This window comes from Petaurus breviceps, unplaced genomic scaffold (genome assembly GCF_028583685.1).
Source record: "Petaurus breviceps papuanus isolate PSGF00001 unplaced genomic scaffold, PetGlider_PUasm1.0 37, whole genome shotgun sequence".
NCBI lineage: Eukaryota > Metazoa > Chordata > Mammalia > Diprotodontia > Petauridae > Petaurus > Petaurus breviceps.
Window position 1 is genome coordinate 17,589,801 of NW_027186296.1, and position 25,017 is coordinate 17,614,817.

Below are 25,017 nucleotides of genomic sequence, written 5' to 3' on the forward strand. Positions count from 1 at the left end.
TTAAGGTCATGTGTGTGTATATACACATCTAAAAGTAAGAGAGGGGCAGGGGAGGAGAGAGAAAAAAGAGAGGGGGAGAAAAAGAGGGAGGGAAAAAGAAAAATGGGGAAAGATAAAAAAGAGAGGGATGGAGAGAGAGGAGGAAAAGAGGAAGGAGGGGGAGAGAGAAGAGAGAGGAAGAAAAAAGAGAAGGGGAAGAAAGTGAAGAAGAGGGATGGGAGAGAGGAAAAAAGGGAGAAAGAGGGAGAGAGAAACAAAGAGAAAGGAAGAAGGGGAAAGAGAAAGGGAGGAGAGCAAGAGAAGGAAGTAGAAGAGAAGCCTAGATCATAAAGTCCTAGGAAGTTGGCAACCCCTTTCTCTATTAACATGCTTCATGCCTTCCTTACCCCCAAGATAAATCATCACTGTATCTCCCATCTTCCTCCATCCTACGGTCCATTTTATTACCTGGTTAAGGCTCTAGTAGAAAGTTTGGGGTGAAGGAGGAAAAAAGGCTAAAACTTCTAACCTAAATACCCCCCCTACTTTTTTTTGGAATGTGCATTTCAACTGTTCCTGTCAACTAGTCACACTATCATCGCTCTACAACTATATCAAGATTTTGGAATAAAAACAAATAAACCAAACCAAAATAAGTCCTCCTCGGATAAAAAAAAAAAAAACAACAAACCTAACATCAATTTGAATAAATGCCCCTTCTCTTTACCAATTCCTCCCCCTCCCCGAACTTTTAAAACAACTTGGTTTTTTAAGGGTGCCCCACAATCTCTCCTGTTTTGTACCTGCTCTCCCACGTCGGGGAGAGTGAGAGGACGTCACTAAGCCGGAGGTGGACAGCAGAACCACCTAAAATACCTGCAAGCACCTGGGTACAGGTATCCCTTAGACTGACATTTCTTTCTAGGACACCTCCACTGAAATGCCCTCTTTCTCACGTGTGCCTGCATTCTGACGACATATCCCTCGGACTGTCCTTTCGAAGCTCAACACTATTGGGGGTGGGGGTGGAGGGGGAGGATTGAGGGAACTAAAGATGAGCCCACTGGGAGGGGGAAGTACCTGAAATCACGCAGGTGCCTAAACCAGCTGTCAGACCCCGCCCCTCAAGCTAGAACCCTGGGGGTGGGGGACGCGGGGAGCCCCCCACCTTCCCGCCGGCCCCAGGGTCGGAGTACTGGAGGGGCTGCGGGTATCGGGAGGGGGTGGGGAGAACCCGCCCAGGACAACGCGAAAGCCCCGGGGAGGGGAAACTGTCAGACGCGGGCCCCGGCACGAGGCTTTCTTTTCGCATTCGCAGCGGGCCTCGGGCCTCTGCAGTCTCCCGGGCTCGCCCAGCCCGGCCCCGCGTACCTGGTCCCCGGCTGCGGCGGCTCGGTCCATGGCGCCTCCTGCGGTAGCGGGAGCCGCTCTCAGTCAGCGTTGAGAACGCCCAGGGCCGCTTCCCCCATGGCCCCCGCCCGGGACGTGACAGTGATCCGGACCCGCCCGCCCCTCTCGGTCTAGCCCAGACACAGAGTCCGGCTACGCCACTGACGGTGGCGGCGGCGGCTCCTGCTCCCCGAGATGATGGAGAAGGAGGAGGAGATGCAGGGGGGGGGAAAGGGGGGAGGGGGGGAAAACCGTGTAAGGAGGAGGCGGAGGGAAAGAAGAAGCAGAGGAAAGGGCGGGGGGAAGAGAGATCATCTAGGACGGGAGCCGAGGAGGCTCAAATGATTGCGGAAGGCGTTGTCAGATCCATAAAGGAGCCGCCTTCTGGGGAAAGAATGGGGCGGGACTCTGGCAGCGAGAGTGACGAAGTTTCTCTGCCTATGGATGGGACTCACAGCAGAAGGCTCAGCACTCTACACACTGGGGCCCGGTCAAGGTACTAGATTTAAGACGAAAAATACTATCCATCTCCAGGGAGAGAACTCATGTAACTTGAGTGCAGACTGACGCATACTTTTTTTCATTTTCTTTATTTTTCTTGCAACATATCTAATATGGAAATAATGTTTTGCATAACTTCACGTGTATAATTGTTATCTCCATGGATGGGGGAGGGACTGGAGGGAGGGAAAGAATTGAGACTGCCCTGGGAACGGGTGGCTCTAATTTGAACTTTATTTTCATGCCTGTTGGCGCCGGTACTGTAAAGCTCTGTGGTTTGAGAGGTGCCCCCAGGGCCTTGATATCTAGGACACTTTGATTCTGCCCCAGAGTTCGCTCGGGATCCTCTCCTGTCCCTTCACTATATCGTAGGAAAGAATAATTTGTTACATTAATATTTAAGAGACATTCTTTATTCAGATCAGCAAACATTGGTTCTGCACCTGCTGCGTGCCTCACCTGGTTCTTGATTCTGGGGATCTGAAGATGTATCGGCATAGATTTCACCCTCAAGAAACTTACAGTCTAGTAGAGGAGTGAGCTGTGCAATTCAGTTCTGCTGACGTTTGTTTACTGGGTACCTACTTCGTGCAAGACCAGGTGTCGCTTGCTACGGAGACAGTGTAGCTCACCTGGTACAAGGAGGGGTCGGAACACAGACTCCGAAGACGAGTCCCCGAACTGACACTTAAAATTTCTGTGACCTTAGTAAGGTCATTTAACTTATTTAGACCTCAGTTCCTTCACCTGTCAAATGAAGGAATTGAACTAGATGGTTTTCTAGTATCCCTTCTTACTTGAAATTGATGATCTTGTGATCAGACCCTTTTTAAACTTACTATTAGGGAGGGAATGACAAGTACACAAGAGAGAATGAGATAAGGGCAAAAGAGAGGCCCAAAGTGCTAGAAGAAATTTGAGGAGGGAGAGATCACTTTCAGTTCATGGAGGAGATGGCACTTGAGTTGGGCCAAGAAGGAAGGAAGGAATCTCAATAGACAAGAGAACTGGGGGGTTCTCTTTCCAAGCCATTCCTAGCTTGGAAAGCTATATTGCATGTGCAAAAACACAGAGAAGAAGGTACAAATAACAAAATAGACAAAATTCTGTTCTAGTTGCAATAAACCAAACACATTTGCATTTTTATTGTCAAAGCCTACCATTTGTTTATTTTAAATTAAAGGTTGTACTTTACCTAAACAAATAAAAATAAGCTTGAATTTCACAATTATTTTATAATGGCCCATCTGACCTTGCATTTCACAAGGCTGACTCTGGGTCCAGCCTATTACATGATAGTTAAAAGACATAACTTAAGTAGATAAACAGATACTAATCCTCCTTATTGGAAGGATTAATGGAATTCTGAATTTCCTAATTTGTTTTTTCAGTCCTGCCAAAAAATTAGACACTACTGCTCTTTGGTCATAACATAACTAATCCAATGCAGTCTAATCCATAGTTTAACGAAATATTTTCCCTTTTTAGGAAAAAAAGTTCAATTATCCTATTAGGGAATGAGCTAAAGAAAAATACTATAAATGACTTTTATGTTTTGCTGCTTTTTATTTCAAAACAAATTTGTATATACATGAATTAATAAGTTTCTGAGTATAAATGAAAACAGAACTAAAATTAATATGTTCTCCTTTCTATGATTTTCTATTTAAATTTTCATTTGTAGAAGGGAGAAAACTAATTATATTTGCTACAGATATAGTGAAAGAATAACAGAATTACAGAGGTGGAAGTAAACTCAGAAATCTTCTAGTCCAACTTATACTTGAAATTAAATCACCCTAATGAGCAATTATTCAGACTTTTCTTTAAGATCTCTAATGGAGGAGTGGAAGGTGGCACCTACTTTCAGGGAGGTCCGTTCTGCTTGGCACCTCAATTTTTGAGAATGTGTTCCTTATACAGAGTTAAAATCTGCCTCTGTAGCTTCTAAACATTGGTCCTGGTTGTATCTGTTATCCCCTTTCCACATGACAGGCCTTCGGATATTTGAAGACAAGTATTGTGTACTTCCTGCCCCTCACCCCCCAAGTCTTTTCTTCTCCAGATTTTACCTCCTAATTCCCTCAACCAGTCATCTTATGGGATGATTTCCAGTCCCCTCAATGTTGAAGTTGTCCTTTGAATTTACTCCAGTTATCAATGTCTTCCTAAAAATGTGACACCCAGAATTAAATCCTGCAGATGTGGTTTGACTATTGCAGAGGACATTGACGTTATCGTTTTTCTTGTTATGAACACTATTCTTCTATTAACACAATTTGAGTTCCTATTCTTTTTTTTTTGACTGTTACATCATACTATTAGATCAAAGTGAACTTACAAGCTACTAGACTTCCTTTATAATAAATGCTTGATTTATTGATATGAACTATTACCTAAACATGCCTCCACCATCCTGAAATTATACAATTGGTTTCTTGAACCCATGTAGGAATTTTATATTTACCCCTATTAAATTTCATTTCATTAAACCAAGCTCATTCTTATAGTCTGTCAAGACTTTTTTGTGTCTTGATAATGTTGTCTAGTATTTTAACTCTTCCTCTCATCTTCTTATTATCCACAAATTTGATTAAATATATATAAACATATCTCTTGATTTGTCATTGATTAAAATATTGAAAAAAACAAGGACAAGGAAAGATGCTAGACAGCACTCTTTTGAATCTGGCCATTCAGGTATTTCCAAATACATCTAACTTTACTAAAACCTAGCTTCCATCACTTCATCTTGTCAGGATATTATAAGAGAGACCCTATCAAATGCCTTGCAGAAACCTGTATATGTAAACTGCATTTCCCTCACTAATCAGTCTAATAAACCTTATGACCTGTTCTTGATGAACCCATGTTAGCTCTTAGTGACCATCACTCTCCTTTAAGTGTTTACAAACCATTTTTTAAATCTCTTTAAATAACATGTTCCAGAAATTTGCCAGGAACATCACAGATTTCTGAGTTCTCTTAATTTCATGATATTTCACGACTAGAAAGAGAGAGTTTGTATACAAAATATTTATAGCAGCCCTTTTTTTTTGCCAAGAAAACAAAGGTAGTGAACATCAATTGGGGGAATTTCCATTTACTGCCATGCCATAACTCCATCTTTGGAGGGGGCTTTTGAAGTCACTTAATCCAACCTTCCCCCATGACATTCTTAACAGGAATTTAGATTCTGCTTGAACAATAAAGTACTTCAAAAACAAAATGCAAATCAAGAAAGAAAACAGTCTACATCCAAAAAACAATTATGACAACCCAAAAGTAGAAATACTTGCTGTCAGAACTTGGAAGATGACATACAAAGTATTTAAAACTGAACTGCAACAATTGCAAAAGCAAATTCATAGATAAGTGCCTCAGGATTTACACCAACTAATTTTGAAGAGTCTAAAGAAGAAATAATGATTGCAAAATACTGAAAGACAAAGATTACACTAGAGAGGAGCTGAAAACAAAAATGAAGGTCGAAAAGTCAATTAAGCACTTAAGATACAAAGAGAAAAAATATCCCCACTTGTAAGAGACTCAGTCTAATGGGAGACATGGTGTGTGTATGTGTGTGTGTGTGTGTGTGTGTGTGTGATGTATAGTTTTAGAAGGAAGGCACTAAGACATTAAGTGGGACACATTAAGTGTCACATTTGAGGAAACTGGGATCATTGGATTGCAGAGTATACAAAGGAGAATGAGGTATAGGAAGACTGGTAAGGAAAACAAGGGCTTGGTTATGAAGGGCTTTAAGAGCCAAACAGCAGGAGGTAACAGGGAGCCACTGGAGTTTATTGAATGGGGAGTGATATGGTCAAAACTTGTGGTTTATGAAGATCAGTTTGATAGATGAGTGGAAGATGAATTGGAATAAAGTGAGACTTGAGACAGAGAGAACAACTAGCAAACTATTGCAATCATCTATGGTGAGGTCATTAGGGTCTGACCAGGGAGCAGAATCGATGGAATAGAACAAATAAGTCAGTCATATTATCACAGAACTTTAAAGCTGGAAAATATCCCAGAGATCATCTAGTCTAATGGTTCATAATAAAGGGTCTAAGACCTTTGGGTGATCACAGATTTTTCTTCATAAGGTATTCATGAATCCATGCCAATCTATAACTAAGCAAACATATCTTCTATAGACCTAGTAAATAATATGTCTGTTGTAGCCTTTATAGACTATGAGTTCATAGTCTATATGTTCCAATTAGAATCAATAGTCTATAGTTCCAATTCCACACTTCAAACTGTCCCCAGAGATTGGCTTAATCATTATTGTGACCTTTCTCCAAGTTACATACCAAGTTAAGACTTTGAATGTCTTTCCCTACAGATGAAAATAAGGATTACTCCTTTATTGAGTGGCAAAACAAATGTTTTCAGTTTTACTATCCCAGGGTCCTATTTGTGTTGTTTCAGAAGATCACAGATGGGGTCTCTCCTCCCCACCTTTCCTCCTGCCCCCAGAGTTGCTTATGAGAGGAGTTCCTTGCTGCCACCCAAATCCATTCAGTATTGTAGAAACTCTCTTGCTCAGGCCCGGGGGCTTTGAACTATCTTTAAAAATGTCTTTGTAAATGTATTTCAATATAACTCATTTTCTTTGTAATATTATGCTGAGGAAGGATATGTAGGCTTCACCAGATTGCCAACGGGGTCCAAGACACAAAAAAATGCTAAGAATACCTGCACTAATCTTTCCCTTAGAGTTGGGGTCAAATGACTTTTCCCAAGGTCATAACCTCCTATTCATAGTCTGTAGGTAGTACCTAGAAGTGGTAGTATAGTCTGTATAGTCCCTTCTGATCTCAGATATCTCTTAATCTTCCTTTGGGAAGTTCTGTTCCATCATTTTCCAGTTTTCAAAAGGGAATGTTGACAATTCCAGGTTCTATTTTGGTTTGAATAAGTGGGCAAGGAAACTGGCTGAGTCATTGTTTCCACTCCCTCCACCTCTTTCTAACCTGTCTTCTCATTTGTTCATTCTTACCATATGGTTAGCTAACAGGCTGATAATACATACATATATATGTGTGTATGTATTTGGGGGAGTGCACATATGTATGTATACATATGTTTTGTATGTATATATACATAGTATCTATCAAGTTATATAGACACAGACAGGAAGTATAAGGTCAGTTTATGTTGTATGTATTATATATACATGTATGTGCATATATATGTGTGTATATGTATATGTGTGTATGTATATATCAGGTTATATAGACACCAACAGGGTCAATTTCAACAACCTCTTCCGTGAGGTTTGTTGCTTTTAGGTGATACAGCTGAAAATTTCTTAGTCTATGGGCTCCATCTCACAGTACAGCTTTTGGGAGAGAAGGTTCCTTCAGTATAGGCAAACCTTCAGGATTGTCCAATGGGAAAAAGTAATTTTTATTCAAGGCCCCCATTGGTGGAGGCTGGACCAGGGAAAATTATAACCAATATAATTATCAGTGATTGGGAGGCCCTATTTCTAGGCCCAACAGAAAGGGAGATCAGCCTAATACTACCTGTACAACACTAGGCAAGTCAGTTAATCTTCCTAAGTCTCCATTTTCTCACCTATAAAATGAGAGAGTTGGGCGAGATGGCTTCTGAGATCCCTTTCAGCTCTGAAGCTATGATCCTACAAGCTTATGAATCCCCACCGAGGCATGATTGGGAACTGCTATATGTGATTCAATAAACCTCATCCTTGAGCAGCATTAGCCCTTGATATTGGGGTCCTTGCCACCCCTTGGCTCAAGACAACTTCTTCCATTCACTTAGGTAGCTAAAGTTTTCCTAAATGACATGCAATAGCTCTCAATGCAATAACAATTACAGAAATAGTTCTTCAAACAAAGGAAAAATATGGCACAAATAAAATGAGTAATAGAGCTACTAGTTATTGTGATAGTAATGGAATGTGGAGATTCCCCTGTATTGGGCTTGGTTTTCAAATTGATTGTGTTAAAACCCAGAGCTTGTTAATCCCACCTGTGGGAAGGGCTTGTTGATGAAAGAAAGTCCTGAACCGGGAGGAGCTGGTGACGTAGATTTGGAGAGACACAAGAGAGAGGCGGAAGACCTTTTTGGAAGCAGCACCCACGTGGAGGCAGAGAGAGAGACTGAGAAGGATTGCTGAGAGCCACTTTGAATTGCCCTGGACTTTTGAGACCTGCCCCCTGAGCTGCCAAGGACTGAGGAGACATGGCTGTTTTGCTGGTACTTTGTCTGTCTGTTGTGATGTTGTTTTGCCAGATTTGTCCACTGGTGAAAGATAGTCCTGTTGAAGAAGTCCTGGAACCTGGCTGTTCGCTAAGAAGCTCTGAGACTGTCCTGCAGACAGAGAGTGAATACTGACCACTGGTGAAGGACAGTGCTGTTGTTGCAGGGGTCTGGAGACTGTCCTGCAGACAGAATGAATACTGTCCACTGGTGAAGGACAGTGCTGTTGTTGAAGGGGTCTGGAGACTGTCCTGCAGACAGAATGAATACTGTCCACTGGTGAAGGACAGTGCTGTTGTTGCAGGGGTCTGGGAACCTTTCTGTTGGTTCAGAAGCCCTGAAGAAGGATTTTCTGGTTGTATGTTTCCAGAAATCCTGGGAGAGGGCTTTGCTAATGTTTTCAGGGGTTATAGGACTGTTCTACAGACAGAGGATGAATTAATGAAGGGACTGGCAACGTATCTTGTGGCCTTGCTAAGCCTTGTCTCCCCAGGAACTAAGATTGCTGAGAACTTGCCTTGTGTCAAGATGAAGAAAAGACCTCCATTTGGGTATTAAGTGCTGAGCTTAAACTTGATGTAACTCTGGGGTAGATTCAATTGTGATCCAGGGGTGGGGAACTTTTGACCTTTTTGTGTTCTATGGTTGAGCAAATGAATGTATTTTACTTATGTTTGGAAACTAATCTCCATTTGAGAAGAGGGGCTTTGTGGTGGACTAAATGAAGGTACATCCTAGAGGTGGAGAGGTATTTAGAACCGGGACTTTGTAATTGATTGAATGATTGGAAGGTCCTGGGGTGGGGTAGTCCTTGGAGATTATTTAATCATCCTTAGTAAATGCTGTATTTTGGAATGATGTCATGTTTTGACCTTCTCTGTTCTTGGTTTGTCACTGAATAAAATGGAGAGCACCTATGCTGGTATTCTGAACCTTGGGAAATTGCCTTTCCTTGGCAATTACAGTACAGTTATACAGTACAAAAATCACTTTCCTGGAATCCCCTCAACCTTTACAACCCTGTGAAGAAGGCACTACAGGTAGTATTATCTTACCTTTACAGATGGGGAAACTGAGGCCCAGAGAAGTTAAAGTGTCACACTCATGGTCAAACTGTGGCATGTATGGAATTCAAACCCAAGTCTTCTGACTCACTCAGAATTTTTTTTTTTGCTGCTATATTAAAGCTACTTCTATTTTTACATTCCCAGAGTCCAGAAGAATAATTTTCACAAAGTCTGTATGTACATAGTTAATTAAATTAAGTAAACATTTGCTAAGCACCTACTGTGTGTCATGCCCTGTAGTAGATGATGGGAATACAAAGATGAAAATAAAAACCATTCATACTCTCAAAGAACTTAAATTCTACTAGGGAAAAATAACATATATACAAATAAGGAAATACAAAAATTATGCAAAGTAAATACAAAGTAATTTGGGGTAGGAAGAGTACTAACAACTTGGGGAATTAAGAAAGGCCTATTGAAGGAAATGTCATCTGAGTTGAGACTTGAACGAAGCTAAGGATTTCAAGAAGCAGAAATGAGGAGGGAGAGGATTCTCAGCATGGGATGGGGATAGGGTCTGAGGGAGAAAGGCCAGTTTGACAGAAACACACACCATGCAAAGGAGGAGCAATATGTAATCATCCAGGAAAAAAGGCTGGGAAGGAATTTAAACACTAGACATTGAAGAGTTCCATTTTATCTTAGAAGCAATAGAGAGCTATTGAAGTTACTTGAAGGGAGAATGACATGGCTGGACCTGTACTTTAGGAAAATCAATTTGGTATCTGTGCAGAAGATGAATTGGGGAAAGGAGAGAAGTACAGAGCCCACTTATGAGGCCCTTGTATTCATCCAGCTAAGATGTGATGAAGGCCTGAATTGGGATAGTGGTCATGTAAGAAGACAGGAAACAGCATGAGGGCCAAATTTGTGTTTGAAAATTCTGGGGGTGGCCAGGTAGCACAGCGAGTAAGAGCACCAGCTCCAGTGTTGAGAACACCTGGAGATCGAATCCGGGGCTCAGACACTTAGCACCCACCCAGAAACACCTGGCCGTGTAACCTTGAGCAAGTTACTTAACCCCAATTGCTTTAAAAAAAAAAAGATATTTCCAACTGCTGGTCTTCCCTCCCAAATTACCTAGCATTTAACTACTTTATGTTTTCTTGTATTTATTCTCCTTATATTTATTCCATATCTACTTATATATGTATTTTTGTCTTCCCCATTAGAATGTAAGTTGCTATTGAATAAGGATTGTTTAATTCTTTATATTTGTGTCCCCAGTGCTAACACAGTGACTGTTACTTAGTGGTCATTTAATAAATGCTTATCGGGGCGGCTAGGTGGTGCAGTGAGTGGAGCGCCGGCCCCGGAGTCAGAAGGACCCGAGTTTGGTTCTGGCCTCAGACACTTAACACCCACACAAAAAACCTAGCCGTGTAACCTTGGGCAAGTTACTTAACCCCAATTGCCCTCCAAAAAAAAAAGCAAATAAATAAATAAATGCTTATCTATAGATTGTATGATTGATTTACACCAGAGTCCTTTCCTTCCCCACCACCCTCCAATGCCCTCCCTTATAACAAAAATAATTAGTCAATAGTAAATAATACAGAATTCTACCCTAATTTCTTACCTCCATGAGAAATCTGTATCCAAGTCTATATTTATGTACACACATACACATACATACATATATATGACCACATGTATATACACATACACACATGTGTATATATAATTCCCTTTTTCTAAGACTTTGTCTTTAAAATTTTAACTATTCAGAATTGAGGTTTTAGTGATTTTTTTATACTTGGAATTAATGCAAGTTCAAGTAATGCAAATTCAATTTAGTGTGAATTACAAAATGATACCAGGTCTCACTTAATGCAAACCCAAATTCAATTAAAATGATACCATGGGTGATAGTGTAGGATTTAAATTCATTGAGCTGTCTTCAGTCTGTACTTTCTTATCATTGGTTGTGGATATGATGTACTGCTCTGTACTATATTGCAATAGGTTGTATAAATTTTTTTTTTAAAAACAGCCCCCTTAACAAAATGGACAAGAAGAAGAATACTAAAGAGAGAAATGCTGCCAATTCAAAAGGAGGAAGAGGAGGAGGAGGAAAAAAGGAGGACAAGGAAGAGGAGGAAGAAGAAAGAAGAGGAAAAATGAGGAGGAGGAAAAAAAGAAAAAAGAGAAGGAGAAAGAGGAGAAAAAGCTGCTTGCTATTACATTAGAACAGGTGTCTGATGTAACTGACCAGTATAGAGATGGTCTTAATAACTCTAAAGTAGGACAAGATATCAGAATGCTTGAACCTGTGGTATAGAATATTATGAACCACAAAGGAGAAGTAAAAGAAAAAGGCAAAGTTGTGTCAGCTTTTGTTGGTTTTTAAGCAACTTCGAGGAATAGAAGTATAATAATGATAAAAATGGAGTCTTTTAGTTCTCTGGTTTGATGATTGCAAAAAAGTCCATTCCTCTTAGTAGAGCAGCCATTCAGGCAAAAGCTTCAAATTTATTTAAGGTAGAGAAAGAATACAGGAATGAAGCAGGTAGTGAAAAAACTTTTACTGCAAGTGTTGGTTGGTTCAACCACTTTAAAAATCAGATTCTATTACATAACATTAAAATTACTGGAGAAGCGACCAATACAGATGAGGACATTGCAGCTAAATGTCCTCATGAAAATAATCAAAAATGTATATACACCGATCAGCAATTTTTAATGTGAAGGAGACTGGCTTATGTTGGAAAAGGATGCCTTCCAGAACATAAGAAAAAAAAATTAACCTGGATTTTAAATATCTGTTGCTTAACATTGTTTTGGAAGGTAATGCAGAAGTAAGGGAATTTTAAGTTAAAATCAGTGCTTGTTTATAGATCTCAAAATTTATGAGCTCCTGAGAGGCCATACCTGTCTATTACTTCCAGTTCTTTGTCATGGATGATTAAAACTGTTTTCAACGACTCATTTTCATGTTATTTTAACCCAGTTGTTGAAAAATATTGCAAGGACAACAATATTATGTTGAAAGCATTACTAATTTTAGATTATGCCCCAGGTCATCTAGCTATTCTTAGTTCTTTGTGGGAGAGTGTCAGCATGAAGATTTACTGATATGTGGATAAAGTCCTTTGTACCTACTAGCAAATTCATGAAGATTTAAAGAAAGTGAAGACAGTCCTGCACTTGCTGCTAAAATATCTTAAGTGACAGTAACAGTGTTTTCATCATGTTGTCATTGTAGGCATATCTTTAGGTACAATATTTAATTATTTTTAATTTTTAGAATTTTGCCTTCTATAGCTATTATTTTGTAATAAACCTGATCAGAAATATACTTTTCTTATCCTTTGCTCTTATATTACATTGGTAAACAGATAATAAAAAAAACTTATTTTTGACATTTTTTCATTGGATATTTCCATTGGGCTGGAACCAATTACCACATTTTACTTCTAGTTATCATTTAGAATAGTGCAAGTTTAAATGTGACCACTTCATGGGACTGATTATTTGCGCTTATTTGGACTGAGCTATATTTTCATTCTGTTATCAATTCATACAAATCTCATGTGCCTATTAATTCCTAATATCCATATTTTCTTACTATGTGGTAATATATTCTTTTTCCGTGGTGGTTTTTTAGTCATTCCCTGACAAATGGGCACACTTTGTTTCCAATTCTCTGCTACTATAAAGAGTTGGGGGGAGGAGGGAGGAATAAACAATTATGTATCACCTATTATGTGCCAGGCACCATGACAAGTGCTTTACAAAAATTATTTCACATCAACCCTGCAAGGCAAATATTGCTATTATCCCCATTTTGTGGGTGGGTAAACCAAAGAAGACATGTTAAGTGACTTGCCCAGGGTCATAAAGCTAGTATCTAAGGCTGGATTTGAACTCAGATCTTCCTGACTGCGAACCCAGTGCGCTATCCACTTTGCCACCTAGTTGCCTACTATGAATATTTAGAAACATACTGAATCTTTGTGTCTGTCTTTGATTTCCTTGAGGTATAAGCGTGCTTGTTAGTAGAATTGCTGAGCTGAAGAGTATGACAGGTGAATCATTTGTGATAGTAAAGGCAGCTTAGCCCCGACATTTCACCTACATTTGGAAAATTGAATAATAATTTTATTTTCTAAAACCTCTTTCCACTGCATATGCTCATTTTATCATTTCATCAACAACTTTTTTGCTCTTGCTTGGATATTTAATTATCATTTAACTGATCTCTCAATATCCATTCCTTTCCCTCTTTACCCCCATTCCCTTAAATACAAAGTAAAAATAACCTCTTCTTTCCAAAGTTCCTTTTACTTTGTACATTGCTGGAGGAGGAGATAATAGCTTCCAGTTCAAATTAACACCAGCGAACAGATATTTAGGCAGCCATATACAAAGAAACAAAAAAAGAAATTGAGCCCTCAAATTTAACAATTAAAACCTAACCCTCACTTCCTAATTTTCTCCAACTTGATCTTTCTTACACCAATTTTTTCCCTTCCTTAATCCATCCTTTTTGCAAGTCTAATCACACATTAGTCCTCTACTCAAAAACCTTTCAAGACTGTCCATTATCAACCAAATAAAATATAAACTCCTTAGTATTGAATCCAAAGCCTTCTACCATCCGGTGCCAAGCTCTCTTTCCAGTCATGCTACATTATTCTCCTTCACTCACTTGACTTTGCAACCAAACTATTCAGAGCCCAGGCTTAAAAATTCTTATTTTATTTAATAGGTAATGGAGGGTCATTGACTTTTTGTTAGGTTTTCCAAAGACCATTCTCTAGGCTCAGAATGGACTCTCCACCCCACCCATAACCTATCTCCATATATTGACTCCTTCCCATATTTCTGTTCCAAGTTCATATGCTTCCTTGAAGCCCTCAGTGATTCTCTCACCCAGATCATCTCAGGAAATGAAAAACGATGTGATGTCCTATCAGATAACCTGTAGTCTAATTCCCAGGCCTCTGTGACCTTGGACAAGCCAATTAACTCCTCTGGGTTTCAGTTTTTTCCTTATTTTGTAAATAAGGATATTGTACAAAATGATCTGGAAGTCTCAACTCTAAATCCTATGTATTCAATTTCTAGCCTATATTATTTGTATATATGCCTTGTTCCTTTATACAAGATTGTAAAATTCCTTAGAGTTAGATATTTTTTACGTTTATGTCTCCAGTATCAGGTGCCATATTATACACATAGATGTTTGACATTTGTTGAATTGCATTACATTTTTAACTTTTTCACTAAGAAAATAACACAGCTTACAGATCAGAAAACATCAAGCTTTTTCTACCTCTTCCACCCGCCTCCTTTTTGTTTTTTTAAAGTATAGCAAGATAACCAGTAAAACATGATTCTCAGAGTTAGGATTAAATGAAGCCAGATCTACCAATGTATAGCACTTGTTGGTGCTGGTCCATCACCAAGTTTCCCTGAGGCTTCCGATCAGTCTTACTGACCTGACAACCAGAAGCACCAGGTCCAACAAGGCAAAAATAAGAAAAATCTCCAAAGATACTTGGAAAAATTGCTACTGTTGTGGATTATTTTAAAGAAGCATAAAATATAATTCAGGAACTGTGTACAAGACAAATACTAGGATATTCCATCCATTTATGTCTTCCATGTCTCTTCAATGGAGAATACTTGTGGAGCAGCTTGGGGAAATGTAGGGAGTTTTTTTTTTTTTTCTAAAAGATTCTTCTTCCTTCTTCCTCCTCTTCCTCTTCTCTTCTCCCCACTATCTTCTCACCAACCCCCTTATTTCAGGGAGGGGAGGCTAGACTCTGGATAACTTAACTCTTTCAGCTCCAGAACTCTTGCCTTGAAGTACCCACATTCTGATTAGTTAACACCAGATGGTCCACTATATGGTCCATTATATGAATCCAGTTGCTCCATCAGATTTTCCCTGTACTCCCTTACCATCCTCTTATTAGCATTTTCTGACCTTGCACATTCCTTCTTTCCTTTCCTTGCGTCTTCCCTTCACATGCACACACCTCCCTCCTCCAGCCCCTAAAAACTTTCTAGTTTTGGAACCAAACTGAACCAGCACTTCCTTACACTTGCTACTGGAAATAGTGTTTCAATCTGTTTTCCCTTTGAGTCCAGTCATTATCTCTATAACTTTATGAACTACAATATACTTCTCTGGTCATCATTGCTCTATATGTATGACTTCTCTGTCTTAGGATAATAAGCTTCTTGTAGTCAGGGGCTGTCTTTGTATTCTTTAGAATTTAGCAGAATGTTTGGAACATAGTACGATCATAGGATTATAGATTTAGAAACCAGTAAGGTAGTAAATGGCGGAACTAAGCTTTGGACCCAGGTCTTCCTATTACAAATACAGCATTTTTTTTCCCACCAGACCATACTGCTTCAAGTGTTTAATAAATGCTCTTTCATTCATTCCTCTTACAATTCTAGGATCATAGATTTAGAGCTAGAAGGTACCATACTGGCTATCTAGTATGATCTCTGAATTTTACAGATAATAAAATCAAGACTTGAGGGGTTTACTGGTTTGTCCAGGATTTTTTCCTTTTTTTAAAATTCTTTCCCCCTTCTCATTCTCTGTCTCTGTCTCTCTCAGAGGAATCATCAATCTTCAAGGAATTAGACCAACTGAACCGAATTGGGAAATTCTGCCTTCTCTTCATACAAAAGTAATGCAGACACTATAGAGTATACTAACCAGAGCAGGTAGAAAAAAAACAAGCAAAGTCAGGTATGAAGTCTCAATCACATTTCCACCTTGCAGGATTATTGTGAAGAGAAATAAGATTATATATGTGAAGTACTTTGAGATGCCCTGAAGAAATATGCTATATTAAATTCATATTATGGGGGACGGAGCCAAGATGGCGGAGTAGAAGCAGGACCTCCCCGCAGCTCCGGCTTCCACCTTCCCCAATCCATGTGAAAAGGGAACTCTAAACAAACTTTGGAGCTGCAGAACCCACAAAATGACACAGAGAAGCTAACCTCCCACTGAGGACAGCCTGGCAGGCCGGCAGGAATCAGCCAGCACAGCGCTATGGGAGCCGAGCCCAGCCCCACACCAGGGATTTAGTCGCAGGGTGGGCCTGACCAGCAGGGACTCCAGATCAGCAGAAGCTGTGGCCGTTTCCAGATTTATCAACACATAGATGCGAAAGGACAAAGTGAGTAGTCAGTGCAGTCTGGACTTTGGGACCAGTAAGTAGGAGTGCGTGGCCAGCAAAACTGAGTATCATGTTTCAGGGGGAAATATGGTCATTCAGTGGAATAGAGGACTTTCAAGCATTTTTGCTGAAAAAACCAGAGTTGAACAGAAAATTTGACATTCAGATACAAGAAGCAAGAGATGCATGAGAAGGTAAACAGGGAAAAGAAATCATAAGGAACTTATCAAAGTTGAACTATTAACATTCCTACATGGAAAAACAATAATTGTAACTGATGAAACTTTTCTCAGTAGTTGAAGGGAATAGAAATATATATATGAGGGTATATGGGCATATGAATACATATGTGAATGTGTGTATATATACTTACAGGTATACATAGATAGAGGGCACAGGACCAGTTTAACAGGAAGGGATGATTCTCAAAAGGTGAAATTAAGAGGTGAGAGAGGAATATAATGAGAGGAGATGGGGAGAGACAGAATGGGGTAAACTATCTCATAAAGAAGAGGCAAGGGAAAATGGTTACAATGGAGGGGAAGAATAGGAAGGCAAAAGGGAATGAGTTAACCTTATTCCCATTGAATTTAGCTTGGGGAGGGAATGAAATACACACTAAATAGGGTATCTCACCCTTCAGGAGAGTAGGGGGGAAGGGGTTGAGAGGGGGGATGATGGAAGGGAGGGCAGGCTAATGGGGGAGGGAAGTTGGAAGCACTCACTTTTGAAAAGGGATGGGATCAAAGTAGAAAATAGAACAAGTGGGAGGTGGGATAGGAGGGAGGGAAATATAGTCAGTCTTTTACAATACATCTACTATGTTATTGGTTTGCATTAGCCACACATGTAACATCCTATACTGAACTGCTTATCTTCCCAGTAAGGGTGGGAGACAAGGGAGGAAGGGAGTGAATCTGGAATTCAAAGTTTTAAAATCAAATATTCAAATATATATATACTATGATTAATACTATTTTACATGTAACTGGGAAATAAGATATATAGGCACTGGGGCATAGAGATCCACTGGAAAAGTCAAAAGGGGTATGGGAGAAAATATGGGAGAGAGCAGATTGGAGGAGGGGATATCCTGTGGGACTGCTATTTTGGGGTGGTGGGTAGGGGAAAAATGGGGAGAAAATTTGTAACTCAAAATCTGGTGGAAATAAATGTATTGAAATGTTTAAAAAATTCATATTATGATTTTTAAGAATTAAATCAACAAGAAAACTAATTTTAGGCCAGGATTTAAAATTAGATTTTTACAAATCCCATTATTTTGGAAAAGAGAGTTTAACAGGACAGAGGAAACACCCATGGTGGTGACAGACCTGAAACCACAAGAGAAAATCTTAAGAGCTCTTAGTGACTGAATTCTGCTTTGTTTCAGATCTCTACAATGCACATATAGTCAGGTTATACCATATTAGTTTGCATTAAGTTACATACTCTGGAGTCTTATTTGCCTGGTTTTTGCATTGTGACCAATAAGGGCTTAACAAATGCTTTTCCTTAATAAATGCTTTTTCCATCCTTAGCTAGGCTGTTAAGTACCCTATGTTTAGTGACCACACATTTTATTCTTTGTGTATTCATACAAAATCTGGTATAAGTCTTAGGACAATGGTGCATTAAAAAAAAAACAACTCAATTTATAATTTGATTGATAGGTGAAGTTTCACTGATCCCTGAATTTAAAAGTTGTTTAGGTGGTTGTTGGCTGTGTGAAAGGAGAAAAGCCAGAAATAATTTCTCTGGTCTCTGCTGTGAAGGGAAGGATGAGTCTGAGAGGACTTAGGGAAACTTTGACTTATCTTTCTCTTCAACCATAATTCTTGATCCTTTGGAACATATCCTGTATCTGTCTTTCTCCATTCCCACTGATAATCATTCTTATCCCATCACACTTGAATTACAGCAACAGCCTAGTAGCCTGTCTTCTAGCCTCATTTCTCTCCATCCAACCCATCCTGTATACCATTGCCAGAGGAATCTTCCTAAGACCTTACTTTCATCATTTCATTCCTTTGTCTTTATTATTTCTCCTTTTTCCCACTACATCAAGGACTAACTCCCCTACCTTTTTTTTTCCAGGACCTCCAACATCAGACCAACACTGCCTATAAAACTGCACTTTTCACTACTTCCCAATATATGCCCCAGTTAGGTCACCCCCCTCCTTAACCTACTTTAACTGCATTGCTCATGCTTTTTTCCATGGCTTTGACCATGCCTACTACCAGAAATGCCATCCCCTCTCCCTTTGCTCTACTTATTCAAATTTTGCCCACCTTTAAAGGTTAATTTTTAAGGCCCTTGTCCTTCATGAAATCTTCCCTGAGTACTTCATCCCACACTGGCCTTTCACTTATAGAACTCAGAATCTGTAGTGCTTAATACTGTCATATTAATTCTTTCCAATGGTTTTATGAGTGCAAGTCTTACTTAATAATGTGATTGGAGGCTTTTTTCAGGACAAAGGATATTTCTTACATGTTTGTTTGTATTTGCCCACAGTATTTAGCACAGAACTGGGCATTCAACAGCTACACAATTGATTGATTGACCTCAGATAGAATACTGAAGCCCTGCTGAGAGGCTAGAAAACAAAAGATTCTTTACCAAGAGTTGGAAAAAGATAAAAATCAACATCCCTCTCCAAAGAACCAAAGAACTCAGGTGGGTTTTCTACATTTTGAATAGAAGTATATTATGTACATATCAATAAAGGGAAGCTCTTTCTAAGAGCACTCTCTTATTTAAATCTTCAAATATAGATCATTCACATAAAATAAACTATGAAAAGAACTGTTTCCACATTTGGTGAAATTTTTTCCTTTAATAATAACTTACAATTTTATTAATTTTTTAAAAATTCTAAACTTAAAAACAGTAAGTAAAATGAGCATGTCCAAAGTAGAATATAGAAAGAAGGCTTTATATGAAACCTCAAATCTCTTTTAAGTCTGCTTTTTTTTCCTTTAAGTCTTTAACAACTTCAGCATGAAACTTTCAAAGTTGTCCAGCTTGTCTTTGTTTCCCTATTGCTTTCCTTCTGTTTTCTTCTGTGCACTTAAAAAAAAAAAAACTGCTTCAGTGACTTTCATTTCATTCCCCGCCCCCTTTTTGGGCAATCCTAACACTATCTCCCCCCATCCCTGAAATCAAAACCTTTGTAACAAACATGCTTAGTCAAGCAAAAAAAAAAAAATACTACATCGACTGTGTCCAAAAATAATAACTGAGACCTGAAAAACAATCAAGTGGTTATTCTAAGCCATACTATTCACTATTACTCAATCCTGTTTTTTCCTTTCCTACCTTTAATTTTTGTGCACACTCAGTGCTTTAATGAGCACAGAATGGGTGGTTTTTATATGGTGGTGGGCATGTTAACTTCTTCCCCAAAGACTGTAGTCTTAATAGCTATTGTCCTTGTACTTCTTCTCAGAGTTTTCTGCTAGCCCACGTGGCAAACCACTCCTAGACTCCTTCCCTACCCATGGTTCTATCACTCTGATGGCTCTTTCATAAGACTGCCTTCTTCCGTAACCCCTAGGAACTAGGGGAAGGGTTGGACCTCCCATTCTTCCAGAATGACTGTACTTGAGGTCAGACTATCTTCTGTGTCATTGCCTCCCCTAACTGTTTGTCCCCCACATGAAAATATTCCTAGGTAAGGCCTATGCAAACATTCTCCCCATGCCTATCATGGTCTCCTCTTCCTGAAATAAATCTGATTAAGAATGTTGCTCCCTCCTCACATTTCACCTACTACTCTGTTTGGACCTCTCCTAAACTTCAGGCTACATTTAGAGAAGCAGTTTCCAGAAACAAGAAGACAATAGTCCTACTGTATTCTGCCCTAAACAGATTACTTCTGGAGGTTTGTGTTCAGTTCTGGATAGCACACTTCATTTTATTTATTTATTTTTTTGTTACATTTTAAGTTATGAACTGACTCTCTCCATCCCTACAGCCCACCATTTATCACAGATATATCACAGATGGATAGATAGATATGTATACGTAAACACATGTAAAACCATACTATGCATACTTCTGTTTATCAGTTCTTTCTCTGGAGGTGGATAACATCTTCTTTCATGGGTTCTTTGTAGTTGAATTGATATAATACACAGAATAATAGTCTTTCACAATTATTCTTCGAATAATATTGTTGTTACTGTACACAATGTTCTCTTGGTTCTGCTAATTTTACTCTTTATTATTTTATGCAAGTCTTTCCATGTTTTCCTAAAATCGACCTGCTCCTCATTTCTTATAACACAGTAGTATTCCCTTATAGTCATATACCACAACTTGTTCAACCATTCCCTAATTGATGGGCATCCCCGCAATTTCCAGTTCTTTGCCACCACAAAGAGAGCTGTATTTTAAAGTATTTTAAAACATAGGTTATTTTCCTTTTTCCCTGATTATCTTGAGAAACAGACCTACTAGTGGTATTGTTGGGTCAAAGGGTATATGGAGTTTTATAACTTTTGAGGCATAATTCCAGATTACTTTCCAGAATGGTTAGGTCAGTTCACAGTTCCACCAACAGTGTATTAATGATTCAATTTTTCCACATCCCCTCTAACATTTGTTATTTTACCCTTCTATCATTTTAGCCAATCTGATAGGCATGAGATGATATTTCAAGGCTGTTTTAATTTGCATTTCTCTAATTAATAATGATTTAGAGCATTTTAATATGACTGTATACTTTGATTTCTTCATTGAAAACTGCCTGTTCATATCCTTTGATCATTTACCAATTGGGGAATGACTCATATTCTTGTATATTTGACAGAGTTCTCTATTTGAGATATGGGACCTTATTCAAGAAATTGTCTATAAAAATATCCCCCTCCCCCAATTTTCTGCTTTCCTTATAATCTTTTTTTTTAATTATGTAATTTATTGAGTTAAGACCTACAATAAAGCTTATACTGATGTTTTATTATGCCTGAAAGGTGACCCATGGTTCTTAAAGAATATTGTCAGTGTAGGGGCGGCTAGGTGGCGCAGGGAATAGAACACTGGCCCTGGAGACAGGAGGACCTGAGTTCAAATCCGGCCTCAGACACCTATCACAAAAAAACTAGCAGTGTGACCTTGGGCAAGTCACTTAACCCCACCTAGACACCCCGATAATTAAACATATTTATATTGGGTGGTGAGCATTAATAACTAATTATGACAAAAGAAAAACAATGTAATAGAACAATTAATGAAGTTACTATCCCCTCCTCTTTGTTGTTGTGGTACAGTCGCTTCCGTTGTTGACTCTTCATGACCTCCATTTGGTGCTTTCTTGGCAGAGACACTGTGGAGTGGTTTGTCATTGCAGCTCATTTTACAGATGAGGAAACTGAGGCAGCCAGGGTCACACAGCTATTAAGTGTCTGAGGCCAGATTTGAACTCAGGAAGATGAATCTTCCTGACATCAGGCCCAGTACTTTTTTTAAAAATTATTTATCTACTTTTAGTTTACAACACTTAGTTCCACAATCCCTTGAGTTTCAAATTTTCTCCCCTTCCTTCTCCTCCCCCATCCCTCCCATGGTGTCAAACAATCAAATATAGGATCTACAAATACCTTCACATTAAACATTAGACAAGTTGTAAAGAAGGATTATAACCAATAGAGTGAACAATGAGAAAAAAGAAAGAAAACAAAAAAAGAGAGAGAGAGAGAGCAAGCAGTTTGCTTCAATCTGCATTCACACTCTGTAGTTCTTTTTCTGAATGTGGATATCCTTTTCCATCATGAGTCTTTTGGGGTTGTCTTATACCCAGCCTTGCATTGCTGAGAGGAACCCAGTCTATCAAAGTTGGTCATCACAGATACGATGCATCTGTAATTGTGTACAAAGTTCTCCTAGTTCTGCTCTCCTCACTCAGCATCAGTTTATAAAGTCTCTCCAGGTTATTATGAAGTCCATCTGCTCCTCATTTCTTGTAGCACAATAGTATTGCATTACATTCATATATCACAACTTCTTTAGCCATTCCCCAATTGATGGGCATCCTCTTGATTTCCAATTCTTTGTCACCACAAAAAGAGCTGCTATAAATATTTTTGTACATGTGGGTCCTTTTCCCACTTCTTTTTTTTTTAGACCACTTAACATTTAATAAAAAGGATTTGACTTAACAATAACTTGGAAAGGAAATTCATCAAGGGCACATTTGTTCATGTGGATGAAGCTCACTTCATCTTCAAAAGGAGAGCAGTGAGTGAGGATGGTTGTGTTGACTTTCTCAACAGGTAAGTTCTTTACTCCTGACTCTCTATGGATTCTCATAGTCTGGGCTTTAGGTGATAGTTTGAAACTACTTACTTTCCTTCATTGATTAGGTCTTGACAAACAGTTTCCTTCAGGGAAAATCTAGACTAGTTTGTGGGAAATAGATATTGCTTCTTTTACACCTAGAAACACAGTACATGTGAAATAAAAGTTTCTTGAAGGCAGGATCCTCTTTTTCTGCTAATGTATTCTTCATGTTGATGAAATGGTCGATGTCATCAGCAAAATTATGTGAGACTGATTCCTCAAAAGTTGACTGATACCTTTCCAAATAATCTCCACATTCACTTCTCATGCTTCTCTTACTTCTTGTATCTGAATGTCAAATTTTCTGTTCAACTCTGGTTTTTTCAGCAAGAATGCTTGAAAGTCCTCTATTCCACTGAATAACCGTATTTTCCCCTGAAACATGATACTCAGTTTTGCTGCGTAGGCTCTTGCTTTTAATCCCAGCTCCTTTGACCTCCGGAATCTCATATTCCAAGACCTTCAATCCCTCAGTGTAGAAGCTGCCAGATCCTGGATTATCCTGATTGTGTTTCCACAATATTTAAATTGTTTCTTCCTGGCTGCTTGTAAAATTCTCTCTCCTTGATCTGGGAATTCCAGAACCTGGCTATAATATTCCTAGGAGTTTTCTTTTGGGAATCTTTTTCAGGAGGTGATCGGTGGATTCTTTCAACCTCTATTTTGCCCTCTGGTGCTAAAACATCAGGGCAGTTTTCTTTGGGAACTTTCTGGAGGATGATTTCTAGGTTCTTACTTTGATCATGGCTTTCAAGTAGTCCAATAATTTTTAAATTCTCTCTCCTGGATCTATTTTCCAGGTCAGTGGTTTTTCCCATGAGATATTTCACATTGCCTTCTATTCTTTCATTTGTTTGGATCTGTTTAACAGCATCTTGATTTCTCATAAAGTCATTAGCTTCCATTTGCTCCAATCTAATTCTGAAGCAATGATTCTCCTCATTGAGCTTTTGAGATTCTTTTTCCATCCGGCAAATTTGGCTTTTTAAGACATTCTTCTCCTCATTGCCTTTTTGAGCCTCTTTTGCCATTTGAGTCAATCTGTTTTTTAAAGTGCTGTGTTCCTCAGTCAGGCTGTTGACTCTCATTTCATAATTTTCTTGCATTGTTCTCATTTCTCTTCCCACTTTTTCCTCCACTTCTCTTATCTACTTCTTAAGGTCCTCTATGGCCTGTAACCAGCTTGTATTTTTCTTTGAAGCTTTTGGTGCAGGAGTTCTGACTTCACTGTCTTCCTCCTGTTCCATGCTTTGCTCCTTTTTGTCCCCCAAATAGGCGTCTAATGTTGGAATCTTCTGTCTGCTTTGTTTCCTTTGCCTGGTCATTTCGCCCCTCAGTCACTTGACCCCTGGGCTTTTTGCCACAGTAGGACTCTGCCACCAGACAGGGGAGCTTTTGTCCCAAACGCTGGGGTTTTCTCAGTTGCCGGAGGTATTAGATGTCTGAAGGACATCTGAAGGGTGCCTGAAGCCTTCACACGCTCTGGCAAGCTGGACACACCCCAGGACCTCCACCCTAGACTGCAATCCAGATCCAAGCAGGTTAAAGCAAGAGCGATTACCCTTCATACTGGTGCTTGGTCCCCCTACACTCTGCAGGCCAGGAGCTGAAGCCGCCGTGCAGCGCTGGCTGGCTGAGCCAGTGTCCCAAAGGCTTCTTGCCTCAGGGGCAAAAGCCATTCACTCCCACTTACTGGTCCCAAAGTCCAGACTGCACTGACCTCTCACTTTGTCCTTCGCATCTATGTGTTGATAAATCTGGAAACAGCCACAGCTGCTGCTGATCTGGAGTCCCTCTGGCCAGAGGCTGGTCAGGCCCACCGTGGGGCTGGGCTCCGCTGCCGTGCTGTCCTCAGTGGGAGGTTAGCTTCTCTGTGTCATTTTGTGGGTTCTTCAGCTCCAAAGTTTGTTTGGAGTTCCCTTTTTACATGGATTGGGGAAGGTGGAAGCAGGAGCAGTGGGGAGGTCCTGCTTCTACTCTGCCTTCTTGGCTCCGCCCCCAGGCCTGGTGCTTTCCTTCTAATCTTAACTACTTTAGTATTGTTTATACAAAACTTTTAAAATTTAGTGTAATTAAAATTATCCATTTTATATCTCACAATGCTCTCTATCTCTTGCTTAGTCACAAATTCTTCTCTCCATAAGACTGATTGGCAATATGTTCCATATTCTTCTAATTTACTTATGACATCTCCCTTTATATACAGGTCATGTATCCATCTATTTTAACCTTGTTTTGCTAAATGGTGTAAGATAGTAGTGTATACCCAGTTTCTGCCAGACTGCTTTCCAGTTTTCCCAGCAATTTTTTTTTACTAAATAGTGAGTTCTTATCCCAAA

At 39.3% G+C, this 25,017-nt stretch overlaps 1 protein-coding gene and 1 long non-coding RNA gene across 6 annotated transcripts in view; one reads left to right on the top strand and one right to left on the bottom strand.

Annotated features, from left to right (window-relative positions):
• Window positions 1–1,615, bottom strand: part of SECISBP2L (SECIS binding protein 2 like) — an 80,767-nt gene extending 79,152 nt beyond the window's left edge. The window contains exon 1 of one of the 4 annotated variants that reach the window (XM_069098009.1): window positions 1,351–1,615. In XM_069098009.1, the coding sequence (XP_068954110.1) occupies window positions 1,351–1,380 (30 nt within the window). In that variant the 5' untranslated portion in view covers window positions 1,381–1,615. Of the gene's footprint in view, window positions 1–782; window positions 988–1,059; window positions 1,184–1,350 lie in introns of those variants that run through there. The other 3 variants (XM_069098012.1, XM_069098011.1, XM_069098010.1) reach the window with 3 other exon arrangements.
• Window positions 1,616–1,633: 18 nt separating this feature from the next.
• The window catches only part of LOC138168971 (uncharacterized), a 67,265-nt gene continuing 43,881 nt past the window's right edge, over window positions 1,634–25,017 (top strand). For both annotated transcript variants that reach the window (XR_011170243.1, XR_011170244.1), the window contains exons 1-3: window positions 1,634–1,864; window positions 15,760–16,330; window positions 18,851–19,012. This is a non-coding gene — a long non-coding RNA (uncharacterized lncRNA). The remainder of the gene's footprint in view (window positions 1,865–15,759; window positions 16,331–18,850; window positions 19,013–25,017) is intronic.